Source organism: Hordeum vulgare, chromosome 7H (genome assembly GCF_904849725.1).
Source record: "Hordeum vulgare subsp. vulgare chromosome 7H, MorexV3_pseudomolecules_assembly, whole genome shotgun sequence".
NCBI lineage: Eukaryota > Viridiplantae > Streptophyta > Magnoliopsida > Poales > Poaceae > Hordeum > Hordeum vulgare.
Genome location: NC_058524.1, coordinates 10,972,813 through 10,988,615, shown reverse-complemented (window position 1 = coordinate 10,988,615; position 15,803 = coordinate 10,972,813). Strand labels below are relative to the sequence as shown.

The 15,803-nt window shown below is 44.7% G+C and overlaps 1 protein-coding gene across 1 annotated transcript; it reads left to right on the top strand.

The window, feature by feature from the left end:
- The first annotated feature begins 1,482 nt into the window (after positions 1–1,482).
- On the top strand, positions 1,483–9,385 carry LOC123410524. The gene is made up of 8 exons (XM_045103472.1): positions 1,483–1,728; positions 1,872–1,982; positions 5,904–6,078; positions 6,167–6,425; positions 6,519–6,747; positions 7,000–7,150; positions 7,255–7,605; positions 7,780–9,385. Exons 2-8 carry the CDS (start codon positions 1,903–1,905, stop codon positions 9,028–9,030), a joined length of 2,496 nt encoding a protein of 831 aa, XP_044959407.1. The 5' UTR covers positions 1,483–1,728; positions 1,872–1,902; the 3' UTR covers positions 9,031–9,385.
- Positions 9,386–15,803: the final 6,418 nt, after the last annotated feature.

The window sequence follows — 15,803 nt, the reverse complement described above, 5'->3', positions numbered from 1 at the left end:
CAATAAAAACCTTACCCTTCATCTGTTTTTGACGCCAAACTAGAAAATGACAATCTCAATAGCCTATTTTCTTCAACTGAGTACATTGGTGTTGAGATGTAGCCTAGATCTGTGAGGACGTACTTGTTGTCCAGCAGGTCAATTGATCTATCTAAGGATAGGGTTGAGGTCTTGAGGAGAACGGGGATGGGGAAATCTTAGCACCATAACAGGAGATACTCAAGATCAATTCCAAATCGCGCCGGAACGGGATTTCAAGAAAGGGATGTCGGCATGGCGATTGTGCGCGTACTGCCTACGCTGAGCTATTTTAGTGAACGAAACACTCCGGGTATCTGTGCGCTTGCTACCTAGGCCCCCCATGACGCTACTAGTTCTCAAGCCAGGCCCGCCCATACCAGAGTACTCACTTACTGGGGGGCCCACTGGCTTCGGGGGCCTGGTGCGGCCGCCCCACTCGCCCTCTCTCAGGGTCGGGCCTGCACGGCGCCCAGTCTTCAAAGTTGGGATCATATTACAGAAAATGCTTAAACTATACAATTACATAAAACAAAGCTTAATTAGTCGCACGACAACCGATGTGAGTCCACTTGGAAGAGACTTAGAGACTTAAGTAAAGCTTTGGGGAGAGGAAAAAAAAGAAAGCTCCATGAACGTACTCCACCAACCTAGTATCATTAGACGCTGATCAAATGGATTGAGTTGGTATGGGTGTGGGATTACTAGATGAGTCGTATGTGATTGTGGTTTTGGTTGGGTGTGGGTCTGTCCCCATTCCCAGGTTTAGACCTATGGTTTGAACCCATAGGTGAGTCCATTCCATGATTTTTAGCCCCTTCCCCTCACACCATCCTGAGACGATCCATTTTGAAGCAAAATCATTAGTTAATAGGTATTCTTCCAAAGGTCGCTTCCACCTTCTCAAGTGTTGACAAGTGAAATACTGCATATGCGTCACTTGTCAAACTTTTCTTTTCTTCGTAGTTTTGTTTTTGGAAAACGTTTTATCTCTTGAACCATCCGTCCAAATCACAAACTGTTTACACTATTACATCGAGTTGACTAAAACTAGATTCCACGTTGATGTACTTTGATGAATATTTTTAAAACATAGGAATAAAAAAGAAACCAACCAAAGACCGCGGAAACATGACCTCTTCTTTTCTTTTCTTTTCTTTTCGGAAGCACATATGCTTCTAGGAAGCAGATGTTGAGCATTTTTCTTTGGCGTGTTGATTTGCTGGCATTGCTAGGATGCATCTTCATCCAGGAGCAGCAGCAGCAGAGAGTCCGTGGCTGCCCAGTTTTCGAGGTTGGGATGACATGATGTAGCAGGATTAATCTACATGATTAGGTAAAACAAAGCTTAATTGCACAGCTGCCAATGCGAATCCACTTGGTAGATAGAGACTAAAGCAAACCTTTGGGAAGAGGGAAAAAAGAAATCAAATCTATAGTAGACGTACTCATGTTTGAAGCATCTTCCTTCGTCGTTTATCGCCAACGTTGGTGAAGAAAAATACCAAAACGAAGCGCCTCACCCCATAGAGCTCTCTTGAAGCTCGTGAAGTAATAATCCTTCCCTTCCCATCAAGATCCATCTTGCTAGCTGCTAATGCAAAGTACTACTAGTACTAGCTGTAGCTGCTAAGGGAACCTTCAGCCTCTTCCTCTTCCTGCTTCAGCCGCCGTCACTCAAACAGCATCCATGCTTGCCCGGCCGGCAAGGTGCTTGCATGCAAACTCTTGATTGTAGCTGCTAATACCAAGTACCCCGTCCTTGCGCCTCAGTGCGTGTCGCTGAGTCTTAAATCTTCTAATCTTCTTGATTGATGTTTCTAATCTTCTTGATTGATGTTTCATCTTTCTAGCTTACTGGGGCAAAATTAAGGATCGGGCCGGATGGATTCGCTCCTATCTGGCGTCGATGGCGAACTCGACCACTGCCTGCCGCCGGATGTGCCAACCCACAGGAGGTCTAGGTAATTAAGATCTTCCCCAGATCTGATATGATCCTCCCTCTTGTGTCTAGTACAAAAATATATTAAAACTATAACATACTTATTTTGAGACGGAGGAAGTACTAATTAGTCGGTCTTCACTTCCGTGCATACTGCTGGTCAGGAAGAATGCCTTAACCATTCTCTCACTTCCATGCATACTGCTGGCCATGAACGGGGTGGACCTCGCACGTCACCCGGTCCTGAACTGGTCGAACAGTTTAGTCGGAATCGATTTTCTTTTCTCACGGTTATGTATCTTCTTCTTCATTGATATTGCCTCATTCTTCTTCATGTCATGTACCTACTTTTTCCCTTGAAGAGTTTCTTCTTCGTGTCATGTACCTCCTTCTTCATTGATATTACCCAGGGCCGGCCCTGAGGGGGGCAAACGGGGCGGCCACCCCGGGCCCTCAAAAGTTAAGGGCCCACTCTAGTATGTGTACGCAGGGTGCAATACAAGTACTTCCTCCGTCCGGAAATACTTGTCCTAGAAATGAATGTATCTAGACTTATTTTAGTTATATATATTTATTATATTCATTTTTAGACAAGTATTTCCGGACGGAGGGAGTATATACTTCGAGCGAAAAAAAATGAAGCCAAACTCAACGATGATCAGCCTCTCGCGACTCTGTTGCTAGGCCTAGTAAAGAAAAGGAGAGATGATGGGCCTGACCCATATTTGCACGGAGGTGTGCTTCGGTACAACCCCCTCCCCCACAAAACGTATAAAGGAGAATGTATACCCACCTCGTACTGTACACTATAGGCCATCATACGTATACTATATGAGGTGGATATACGTATGGCGGCCTATAGTGTACAGTACGAGGTGGATATACATTCTCCCTTATACGTTTTGTGGGGGACGGGGGTTGTACCGAAGCAAAAGTGTATTTGCACGTACATGCAGCAGAGGAAAGGAATCGTTGGATTCGATTGAAGGAATCGCTGGACTTACGGACGATTTCCTTTTTCTTCGGATTGTTCGTTGGCCTCGTGCCCTGCCTTTTTGCATGTTTCATTGACCGATCTTCATCGAATGGCCTTCAAGATTTCAACTCTGCCTCCTGACGAACGACGCGATGGCTGCAGCAGGCACGTCTCCCCGCGCGCGCCTTCCCCTCTCCCGTGTTCTTTTTTTTTTTACTTTTTCTAATCCTGATTTCTGAATTCTATATCGATCGAACATATCAATAGGGAATTGTTGTCGGCATGATCAAATCATTGCGCACATATTGCTAGGTTAGACTATAGAGAGAAGGTATTGTACTACGCCCTAGCATATTTTCTCATGATATTATATCAAGATCTCCTGTAATTAATCTAACTAGCAAGGTTGCGAGGGCATTGCTCTATACATTATTGAATATATCTCAGAAATAAAATTGTTATTTCATGGTAAATAAGATATCACCAAAATGGAAAATATTTGAATCGTTATGATTTGTGCATGAATGCTTATTATGAAATTTCAAAAATACAATGTCACCATTTTAAGACGGGATCAGATATGGGAGACTCTCAGTTACATGTGCATTGCGTCATTTTAGGATAGAAAGATGCGTGTCGGATAGTAATAAATTACTCAAAAAAAATATGCAATGGAAACGTGTGTGATAGGAAGTAGTTAGTTATTTCAATACACGTAAAACCATGTTTTGTTTTTGCTGCAAGCTTTTCGATTCTGACAAATACAAGAGTGCATTGGGGGTTTTCTGATTGGAAGCATATTAATGAGAGACTGAAAGAACATAAAGCTAGTGTTGATCATATTACCAACATGAACTCTTGGAATGAAGTGAGAAAGCATGAAACAAATTGACAAAGAGTTACCAAAGCTTGGTAACATTATGCATTGAGAAAAAAATGCTTCATGAAATTGATATTGATACTATCATCAATGATTTTGCATTTTGACATATTTTGAAAAATTATGAAGGTATACATTATTTGGTACACACTTAATTGTTTTCTTTGATACAAAAGGTATCTACATATAACGAATCGTAACTAGACTTTTATACGAAGGGCCATACAGGGCCCCCAATAATAGTTTCGCCCCAGGCCCCTGATATCTCAGGACCGGCCCTGATATTACCTCATTCTTCTCCACCACATTTGTTCCCAGTCCCAGGGATCCGGTTTTCCCCCTCCTCTCTAGGGCTACTCCGGAGGGTCAAAAATCTAGCGCCGCCGATCTTCCCCAGCTGGCTACCGCCGCCGCCGCCGTCGCCACCGGCTGTGGCATCGGCACGGCACCTGATCCCAATGGCGGTTGGGGTGGTCGGCGCACCCCGGCAGGACTCACTCACGCGGTGAGCGGCATGGGGTGTCTTCCGTCGATGGAGGTGCACGACGAGGGGCGTTAGGAGCACTGGGGTGTGTTTGAGAGCTGTCAGAGGCGGTCGCGGCGTGAGGTGGTCCTCCAGCGTGCGTAGGCGGAAGAGGCGACGTGGTGGTTACCCAGAGGCAGCGGTTGCCGGAGGAGGATGCGGTGTGTTGGTGCCATTCATTGCAGGCTTCGCCAGCGTGGTGTCGAAGGCTGCGTGGAGGGAGCTTGTGGCGGCCGTGAGTAATGACTTGCGGCCTCCTGATCCGGGTCCCCTAGGGCGTGGGCGTGGCTGTGGCTGTGGCTTAGATGGCCATCTGGTCATCCAGCTGGCCGCCGGTGCTCGAGGCCCTGCAGGTGATGCTGGTTGTGGCAGGAGGAGCTGCTGGTTCACCGTCACGGCTGGCTGGAGGTGGTTGATGGTGGCGTCTCCTTGTGTGGGGTGTCGGTTTTCTGCAACGATTTATTCACAATGACGAGGTGCTGCGATGACGGCGGCTTATCGCTTCACGAGCTGCTTGGCCGTATTCCGTTGGGTTGGAGTTGGACAGGTGTTGCACGACGGTTTGGATGAAAAATCCTGCATAGCTTTAGCTGGTGCTTGCGACAATGATGTCTGTGGATGTCGTTTTCCTTCTTGAAGGCGTCGCCGTGGTGTGTTGGCATCTTTCCCCTTGTCAGGATTGTCGCCGGGCGAAAGTCTTGGTTCGTCATTGGACCGGCGATGGCGGCGTCTTGGCTGCCTTACTCTATTGGGAGCATTGTGTATTTGTGTTTGGAGACTTGGTTTCAAGGCTTTGTGTTGCGGTTCTCCGGTACTGGCCGCTGGTCCGAGCGGATCTTCTCGGGTGCTCTGTACGCACCTGCTAGTGTATCAAAACTGTGGCTTTTTGGGTCCTACTGAGTCCTGCTACCCATTGATCTCCTGTCTTACAATAAAAAATATGGTATGCCTAGGCGTACTCTAAAAAAAACATTTGTTTCCGGAATCCGGATGCTACATCGTACTAGACGTAACTCCACAGAAGCCTTGTTTGGTAAAAGAACCACTAGAGGAGCTATCTGCAACCTTAAATACTTCAAAGGGTATGTGAAAATTTGTAATGGTTTCGCAAAATGCGGTAATCTTGATAGAAAAATAATAAATGGAGTAATTACTATTTGTTAATCACAGAGATGGTAAAAACTAGGGACAATTCCATTCCCCCCTCCCCCCCACCCCCCACCCCCCCCCCCCCCCCACACACACACACACCCCAATCGGAGCCAACTCTTGCATTACCCTTAAAAAATTCATGTGCTTAAATTTGCCCTCTTTCGTTAGAAGCCCTCACATAGAAAATGCCCTTCTTTGTCAATAACGACAATTTAGCAAGCTTCCAGTGCGTCTAGATACTGCCCCGCCTTGGATGGCAAAACACGCCAGGACTGCGCAGTCTAGACATATCCGGGCGGTTTGAGGGTCTGCTTTGGAGATGCCTTTATTTCAAAACCACAACGTTTATTATTGATCGGAGGTAGTAGATAAATGTCCATACCTTATACAGAAGTAACTCTTCCTCTTTCAGATCAACGGGACATCAAAACTTCATGAGCAGGGAGTTACAATATATAAGTGCAACGAAAACAGAGTTCACACTCCAGGCGACAACAGAGTTCAAACTCCAGCTGTTAAAACATATTACGAATCATTTTTCTGAAGAGAGCATAATTGGCCGTGGTGGGTCTGGAATAGTTTATAAGGTGTGAATGTACTTACATTTTCTATTAGTTGAGGTGTTAGAATATTTTTAGAAATGATACTACCATATTACAAAGAGATTTTCAACAGGGTGTATTGGACAATGGGGAAGAGATTGCCATGAAGAAGCTCCATCAAATGCCTGGGCTTGACGAGAAGCAATTTACGAACGAGTTCAATAATCTTATGAGGGCCAAACATAAGAATATTGTACGGTTAGTTGGCTACTGCTACTATCTAGGACATGAACGTGTAGAGTACAAAGGAAAATATGTTTTTGCTTATGTGCAAGAAAGACTACTCTGTTACGAATACTTGCAAGGTGGAAATCTTGAGGAGCTTCTTTCTGGTACGATGGCGCTCTACTTAGACATTTATATAGCGCGTCATCGAATAATGTTACCAATCTAATGTCTTGGTATACTTTCTATTTTCTCTACAGATGAATTATGCGGACTTGACTGGCACACAAGATACAAAATAATAAAAGGTGTATGTGAGGGTTTACATTTTCTCCATACAGGATCCGATGACCCTATTTGTCACTTGGATTTAAAACCGGCGAATATACTGCTGGACAGAGATATGATACCAAAAATTGCAGATTTTGGTTTGTCCAGACTCTTTGCATCCGCACAGAGCCATATCACAACACAAATTATAGGAACATTGTAAGCTCATGCCAAATACTCCCTCCATTCCTAAATATAAGTCTTTTTTAATGAATTCATTAAGGGACTATATACGGATGTATATAGACATACTTTAGAGTGTAGATTCATTCATTTTGCATCGTATATAGTCCCCTAGTGAAATCTCTAAAAAGACTTATATTTAGGAACGAAGGGAGTAGGATGTAGTCAAGTGGTTTTCATTAACTCGTTTTAACTTTTCTGTTGACGTAGTGTATTTGTACCGTGCAGTGGATACATGCCTCCTGAATTCATAGAAAGAGGCAAAATCACACTGAAATTTGACATATTCAGTTTGGGTGTTATAATTATGAAAATAATAGCTGGACCTAATGGCTACACCAATTTTCTAGACATGTCTTCCCAAGAATTCAGTAAGCTGGTAAGGAAATTTATTTGAGGTATATTATTATTCTTCATAAATATTAGGTTGTATGATGTGTGTCTTACTCGGTCACATGCTGGTATTACCTTTCAATTTTGCAGGTACATGAAAACTGGGCGAAGAGATTGCATGAAACGACGCAGTCACTTGCATCGCAAGAAATAAAAGCATGCATGGACATCGCATCAAGATGCGTGGAGAGGGATGAAGAGAAAAGGCCATGTATAGGCGAGATTATCAATGAACTGAATAAGATTGACAACGTCATTATTAACGAACCGGATAAGATTTATAGTGACATTGTGGATGAACAAGACCAGCTTGATGGTCACCTTGTCGATCAAGTGCTTAAGATTGGCAGTGACATTGCCAATAAAAAGGGCAAGACGGACGTGGACATTGTCGACGAACAAGATAAGCTTGGTACTGCCAAAACTTCAACTAAGGGCAAGGTAATTTTGGTCAAAGTGGTTCATATCGGTGATTTATTTTCACCTACCAATAACATTGCCTTTGTGTCTAGGGAAAAATAATCTGAGACTTACCCTGGAATGAGTATCTGCATGCTATATGTTTTCTCAGATTAACAACTAATTTAGTTTACTGTCAATATTCTTCATATGCAGATATCCTCGACGCTGCTGGATAGCTCTTTTCCAACACGCAGCGTGTGGGTGAACGGCCCTATCATCGTCGGCGCTGGCCCATCCGGACTAGCCGTAGCGGCCACCCTTCGAGAGCACGGCGTGCCATTCGTCATGTTCGAGCGAGAGGACTGCGTCGGCTCGCTATGGCAGAAAAGCACCTACAACAGTCTCAAGCTCAACCGCCCCAAGCAGTTTTGCAATCTCCCAAGAATGCCACTCCCGGATCACTTCCCGGAGTTCCTCACCCGTGCCCACTTCATTGACTACATGGAGCAGTACGCCGCCACGTTCAATATCCAGCCGGAGTTCAACAGCACCGTCGTGTCAGCGCACTTCGACGAGATCAGTGGCTTGTGGAAAATTCGGCCCCGGGTCAAGCACGGTGCCTCTCCAGTTTCTGTGGAGTTTGAGTACATAGCCCGCTGGCTGGTCGTCGCCAGCGGCACAAATGCCGAGCCGGTCGTCCCGGACATCCCGGGCCTTTCCAGTTTCTGCGGAGAGGTGATCCATTCTAGCGGCTACAGGACCAGCGAGTCCTACATCGGGAAGCGCGTGCTCGTGGTGGGTTGCGGCCAGTCCGGCATGGAGGTGTCCGTCGACCTGTGCAACGGCGGCGCAGTCCCGTTCATGGTGGTCCGGAATGTGCTCGGCATCGCCACATTATACCTAACCGTGCTGCTCGCCCGGTGGCTCCCGCTGTGGCTCGTGGACAAGATCACGGCGCTCCTCGCCTGGCTCGTGCTTGGTGACCTTGCCAGGCTTGGCGTCCGGACGCCGGCAGTCGGTTCGCTCACGCTCAAGAAGACCGATGACCGCGGGCGCTCCTGGCACGCGACGACCAGCAGGGTCAGGTCCGGTGAGATCACCGTTGTTCCTAACGTGACGCGCTTCACCAAGTCCGGCGCCGAGCTCTCCGACGGCGGCGTGGTGGACAACCTCGACGCCGTCATCCTGGCCACCGGCTACCGCAGCAATGTGGCCCAGTGGATCCAGGGCGCCAATTTATCCGGCGAGGATGGTTGCCCCAAGACCTCGTTCTTCCCTAATGGCTGGAACTGGAAGGGTCACTCGGGTCTCTACTCTGTCGGCTTCACTCGCCGTGGTCTCTTGGGCGGCTCCGCAGACGCCGTGTGCGTCGCCAAGGACCTTGCCCAGATATGGAAAGAGGAAGCGAAGCCGAGGAAGGATAGAAACAGACTGCACAGGAGGTCTATATCAAATTTTTCTTAGATGATGATAAAAAAGAGCCGAAGTTAACAACTTAAGATGGGAGGTTGAGTGTGAGTCCAGCCAACGGCGGGAAACTCTAGCAGATCCCCTGTAAACGGCCGACTATAAAGCACTTTTGCTCCTAAAAAAATGGACATTTCTAGCCGATCCTCAATACTTAGCGGAGTAAAAATAAAACCGGTCAAGTTCAATTAATTTCCGGCCACCGCACTAAGTAGATTTGCGAGCTCCCAGGGATGGCTCTCACGGATCACTTCCCGGAGTACCGACCGCGGCCAGAGTTGAGACTGCGTCGAAATGCCTCTTACTATCGAACTGTAATAGATTTGGTGATTCCATCTGTCACTTGATCATCAATAGGTATAAACCGAGTGTTCGACAATTTATTTGCTACCCTTGCTCGAATAAAGTTATAGCCAATCTCAGCATGCTTCGTCCTATCATGAAAAGTAGGATTAGCACATAAGTAGGTGGCATCAAGATTATCACACGAGCACTACTAGTAAAAGGCTTATACACAGAATATTAGTCGTAGCGCTACTCCTACATAACAGTAATGCGTGGCAAACAAGCCCCCTACTGCTATCCAAATAGCAGTAGCGCGCTCAAATAAAACATGTTGCTACTATGACTGTTTTAACCGTTGCTGTCAGGCTTGTTATAGTAGTAGCGCTTTTTTCGAAACCGTGCTACTACTATGTTTTACAGCAACAACGCATTTTTAAAAAACGCGCTATAGCTAAGTAGCTATAGCGCTTGCTGGGTATGAGCGCTACTACTAAGTTTGACTTGCCCCTGTGCGGGCGTCTCTCCCCCAATTTCCCATTCTTCTCGCTCGCGTCTCCAACTTCTCCCTCGGCGCCCTTGCTCCCTCGTCGCCCTCAACCTCTCCCTCCGACGCCGTCACCAGAGCCGCCATCGGAGCCGCAGGCCATCGTCGCCACCGGAGTCGTGCGGCCCCGGAGCCACCGTAGACGCCACCGGAGCCACCCTCGACGCCCTCCGCGCCACCGTCTCTCCCGAGCCACCCTCAACGCCCCTGCCTCTCGGTAAGCCCCACCCTCCTCTCTAGGTTAATTCACTTAGGTGAATTTGGTTATGAACCCTAGGAATTAGCTAGGTTAAGTAGGTTAAGTAACTGAGTGAACTAACTAGGTTAATTTGGTTAACTAACTAGGTTAACTATCTAGGTTACTAATTAGGTGCTGCTAGTAGTATATATAGTGGTAATAGTAGATGTTAATTAGGTTAGGGCGGTAGTGGTACTAGTAGCTGTTAATTAGATGTTTTTTAGTTAGGGAAGTAGGGTTTTACTAGGTTAATTAGGTCCAATATGGCTTGGAGCAGTTCATAGGCGTAGAAGCCTCTCAGATGATGATTGATGGAATCATGGCACAACTGGACATACCACTGGCTGGTAACAGGGTAAGGCAGCATGTAGGGACGTGCGGCCAGCAGGAAAAACATGTAATTGAAGATAGCCTTTGTTGCTTTAGGAAGACCCAATGTTGTCGACACTAGTTCCAATACATTGTGAATGATATCTTCTGATGCACTGGTCGACGAGGAGTATAACGTGGAGTCCCATAGGTCCTCCCTCCCCATCTGCTTGGTAACTTTGCTGCGTATACTATGGTCAGTGTGATGGAACACCTTAAACAATTAATAGGTAACAGAGATATAGACACGGCACAATAAGCTGAATATGGGGCCAAAATTGCCAAATTGCCACGGGTTGGCAGGCCAAACATGCCGATGGGACGCCCCGTTTACTAGGGGTCGTGCCCGGGCCAAGGTGAGCGACACGAGGGCCCATCAGCCCAGCCATGGTGGGTCGTTCCGTGCCAGTCACGTTTGAAAACCCTATTCGCCGCTCGCTGCGGCGAATTGTCAGGGCTTCACACCGTTTTTTTCATTTTTAAAAAACCCTATTCGCTACTAGCAACGATAGATAAGCCGGCCCTATTTCGCCCAAACGGTTTTAGAAATTCCCTGCCAGATTAGTTTGGTTTTAGAAAAACTTAGAAGGTTCCCTGAACCGGTTTTTCCGTTTTATTTTTTCCTTATTCTTTTCTGTTTCTTTTTTTCTGTTCTGTTTCTTTTTCTAAAAACTGTTTTGGATTTTCAAAAAATGTTCTTCAAATACGAAAAATGTTCATAAATTTGGAATAGTATATTTTCTTTTTAACAAAATTCCAAATTCTAAACATTTACCTTTTTCAAACTTCTTTCGTAAATTTGTTAGATGTTCGAGATTTTAAAAAAATTCTCTCGAAATTCGAAAAATACTTTTGCTTTTTTTAAAAATGTTCCGAATTTTTCAGAAAATTTTCTGTTTTTTCAAAAAATATTTGGGATTTTCAACAAATGTTCTGGATTTTCAAAAATTGCCCTTCAAATTCTAAAAATGTTTTAAAAATTGTTCGCTCTTCCAAATTTGTTTACAATTTTTCAACTTCTTATATATATTAAAATTTGTTCTCAAGATTCAAAAAGTGTTCATGCTTTCAAATTTGTTCTCCGTTTTAAAAAATGTTCAATAAATTTCGTGTTCTCAAATTTGTTTGGCGGTTTTTAAAATTGTTCTCTGTTTCAAAATTTTGGTCTCAAGATTCCAAAAATGTTCAATATTTAGAAAATTGTTCATGCTTCCAAATTTGTTCAGGATTTTTCAAAATTATTCTCGGTTTTGAAATTTGTTCCCAACATTAAAAAAATGTTCGTGCTTTAAAAATTCTTTGCCCTTTCATTACTTTTCGGTTTTTTTACAAAATTGTTCTCCTTTACAAAATTTTGTTCTCAAGATTCAAAAAATGTTCATGCTTTAAAAAATTGTTCGCGTTTTCAAATTTGTTCATAAAATTCAAAAAATGTTTGTGCTTTAGAAATTTGTTCGTGCTTTCAAATTTGTTCAGGGTTCTTCAAAATTGTTCTCCTAATTAAAATTTTGTTCCCATGATTCAAAAAATATTCATGATTAAAAAAATTATTCGCGCTTCCATATTTGGTCACAATTTTCTAAAATTGTTATTGGAAATCAAGAAAAATATTGCGGAAATTTAAAAAATTTCAAAAATATTGTGGTATCGGCTTAGGTGTGGCCGACTGGGACTAATCGGCCTAGCCAAGACCAATAAGTCCCAATCGGCCTTGGCTAGGCCGACAGGCCTATCAACCAGCGTGTGGGCGACTAATCGGTCTTGGCTAGACCAATTAGTTCCTATCGGCCTAGCCAAGACCAATAAGTCCCTATCAGCCTTTCCTTAGGCCAATAAGGACTAATTGTGTTGGCTAAGCCAATAGATGCATGGGATTTTTTTTTCATCTTAGCTATTTTTCAGGCTCCATTTCCCGCCCATATTCCCCCAAACTTTCCCGTCATTTCTTTCCCTCCTCCATTCCCGCCAATATTTCCACGTCTCCATTCCTGCCAAATTTTTCCCGCCACCTTTCCCGCCAAATTTTGACCCTCTTCTTTCCCGCCAAATTTTCCCGCCTCATTTCCCTCCTCATTTTCCCGCCATCTTCCTGGTCATCTGAGTCTATAAAAGGAGGCATTGGACTGCCTTCCTCCATCATCCAGCCTCACTTGAGAACACTACCACCGCTTTAGTCAATATGAGTTTGCCTTGCTTGGATCAAAGCATCAGGCTAAGAAAATGAAGATTGCGAGTTTGCCTCGGGGGGTGGAAGCAGTTCGATGTTGGTGCAGTGATCTATGGAAGGTGAAGGAGGTGACAGATTTTTCAGATTGGTTGGGCATGAAGTTTTTCATGTGCGCCAATTATGAATCTGATCAATCCGAATCTATTTCTGCGTACATCAGGCCTCCGGTATGCTCAAGTCATCCAGAATAAATATGTTATTGATATTATTGTTTACTTGATATTTATATTTATTTTTTGTAGTCTCCTCCTCCTCTGTGCATATACTATCGTTGGATTGACACGAAAATGCCGGACTGGGCGGTGACCGAGATTCGTGAAAGAGGTCGCCGTGCATAAGTTGTACTTTAACCTAACGAAGACATTTTTCTGGATAGCCTTTAGTTCCATCGCCTTGCTCTCCATGATCGCGATGTCAAGCAAGCGAGCAATCATAGTGGAAGTAAGGTTAGGATGATGCATGGAATAACACAATTATGACTAACTATGTCGCTTATGACCCAGCTTGTGCCATACTTAGGGAGATATCCATGCACCCTTGCGGGACAACCCTGGTTTCTGCATACCATTGTCAACTTATCTGGACAAGAAACTTGAGCTACAAAAACCCTTTAATTGGACATTGCCCAAATAAGGATGACATCCTTTAGAGCTTGTTTGTTCGGGTAGAGGGCACCTGTCGCAATGTTGTTCTGGTGATACTGCTAGGAAGAATCACTACCGTCGTTCACCAACATTACAGATGAGAAGTCCTGATTCCATGATGTAGGAATAAGCACTTCATGTGCGTTCTCTTCTCCATCTGACTCGGCAGATTCATCGAAAATATCACCTGCTATATCTTCTTCATGCATATGGTTTTGCATGTGTCCATCTATCTCGTCGGCATCCGCCTCGCCGCTGACATAATCGTCTGCATCTCCCCCTTCTGCCTGACTACTCTGGTCTGCTTCGTAAACATCATCTCCAACATGGGATGCATCAATTGACTGTGAATCATGCATCCCTACACTGCTCTCACCATACTCATAGCTACATTCCACTTCAGGTTCAGTCACCGGCTTTAGCACGGGGATCAGTAAGGCCACATGATGACATCCCCTACGTCGCAAGCTTTTAACCAGTGTACCCACTGGTCGTCCCGTTCTATATGCTTCAAATACCAGAAAATATTTGCACTAGACCGGGTCCATAATGCATGAACACCGACGGTGTGAGTTTCAATATTGAACCCTAAACATTTGCCAGCCATTCTGTCAACTGATTAACATACCACGTTTTAGGGGAAGACACTGACACTTCAACGTATTGAAATTCACTAAGATCAGCTCCCATCTCATTTGTTCGAACAGTACCAGGACCATAGTGCAAACATAACTTCACTAAATCAGACATCTCTGCTGAGCTAACAAATTATTCAACAAGTAAAAAATTTAGAAGAAGGACAAACCTAAATATATTTCCCAAATATATCGGAGAACCTAAAAAAATGTGAGCTACTTAATTCACAGGCCTAAATATATCCGAATGTAACTGGAGAAACTAAAATTATTTAAAGTACTAAATGGTCTTACCTAAATATATCCAAAAAATTTAAACTATTTAATTCACTAAACTAAATATATACAAATCTACCGGAGCACCTAAAAATATTTAAACTACTTAATTCACTAAACTAAATATATACAAATCTACTGAACCACCTAAAAATATTTAACCTACTAAATTCACTTAACTGAATATGTCCTAAACTAAATATGTCATAATCTACAGGATCACCTACAAATTTTTCAACTACTTAGTTCACTAAACAAAAAAAAAATACCCTTAAAGCGTGATGAACTACGCTCGACCAACACCGACAATAATCACGAACGAGCAACCGGTAGCACCACCTTCAACTCCACCACAACAACCACCTTCACCCACACCTCCACCACCACCACTCCAACCTCCACCTCAACCTCCACCACCACCACTCCAACCTCCACCTCAACCTCCACCACCATCACCAAAAAAAGCTTGAGAAAAACAACCACGAACTACCCCATCGCGAGTGAGACGGATGGTTTGCCTGCTCTGACCTTACACAATAAAACTACAGTGCAAAATATGGGAAAAACAGGTAAGTAAGAAGAATAGGAGATTTTTTGTGTGGGGAGAGAAGGAAGGAGGAAAAAGAGAGAAAGGAGATAATGAAGAATGGGAGAAGGAGGAAGGAGGAAGGAGGAAGAAGGTGGCACGGGGGCAGGCTGGACGCTGGCTCTGGCCGGCCACTAATCGGCCTGAACCTGGCCGATTGGTCCAGTCGGCCTGCCCGTAGCCTATTGGGCAGGGTCCACGTGGCCTGACCATTTATCGGCCGTCACATGGTCGACGGGGTCCCTATCGGCTTCACGTGAGCCAAAAGGCTCTTATCGGCCGCACGTGGGCCGACAGGCTTCAGTCGGCCAGGCCTAAGCCGAGGCCACGTTATTTGTGTAAATTTTGAAATTTCCGCATTATATTTTTAAAAAGAATAAAAAAATGTAGTATTTTAAAAAAAAAATAGTGGCCAAGGCGGTGTCGGCATATATGGCCATGGTCCAGCCTTACATGCCCTTTTTATTTCCTTTTTCTTTTTTTATGTGCCCTCCTCGGCACTGCCAATGGAACTTTAACAACAATTGACCAGGGAGTGAAGACCGGGAGAGGACGGAAACACGAGAAGACTATACGGCCGGCGAGGTCAGCATATGGGGATGCCTCGTCTCCATCCCCACCTATCTGTGTGACCCAGTTCCCCTAGTCGACGTGCACGCCGTGATGTGGACCACATGCGGCGGCAATGGCGATGATGAGGTAAGTCAGCCAACTTCCCTTTTTGTGGTATTGGTAGGGGAACGTTTATGTTTTTTATTTGATCCTGCTTCCAGTGCCGAATCCAGATTGCTACCACTTTTTTTGTCTTTTCAAAACAAAAACAGACAGCTAGCAGTTAGTAGTGGCACTGCCCATATGTTGCAAGGTTATGCCTCATGGCATATAACTGCCTCCCTCTGTTGCTGTAAGCCTGTAACTAAACTAGCTGTTCACCCAGACCGCGCCGCCAAGTATTTTCCGACGATA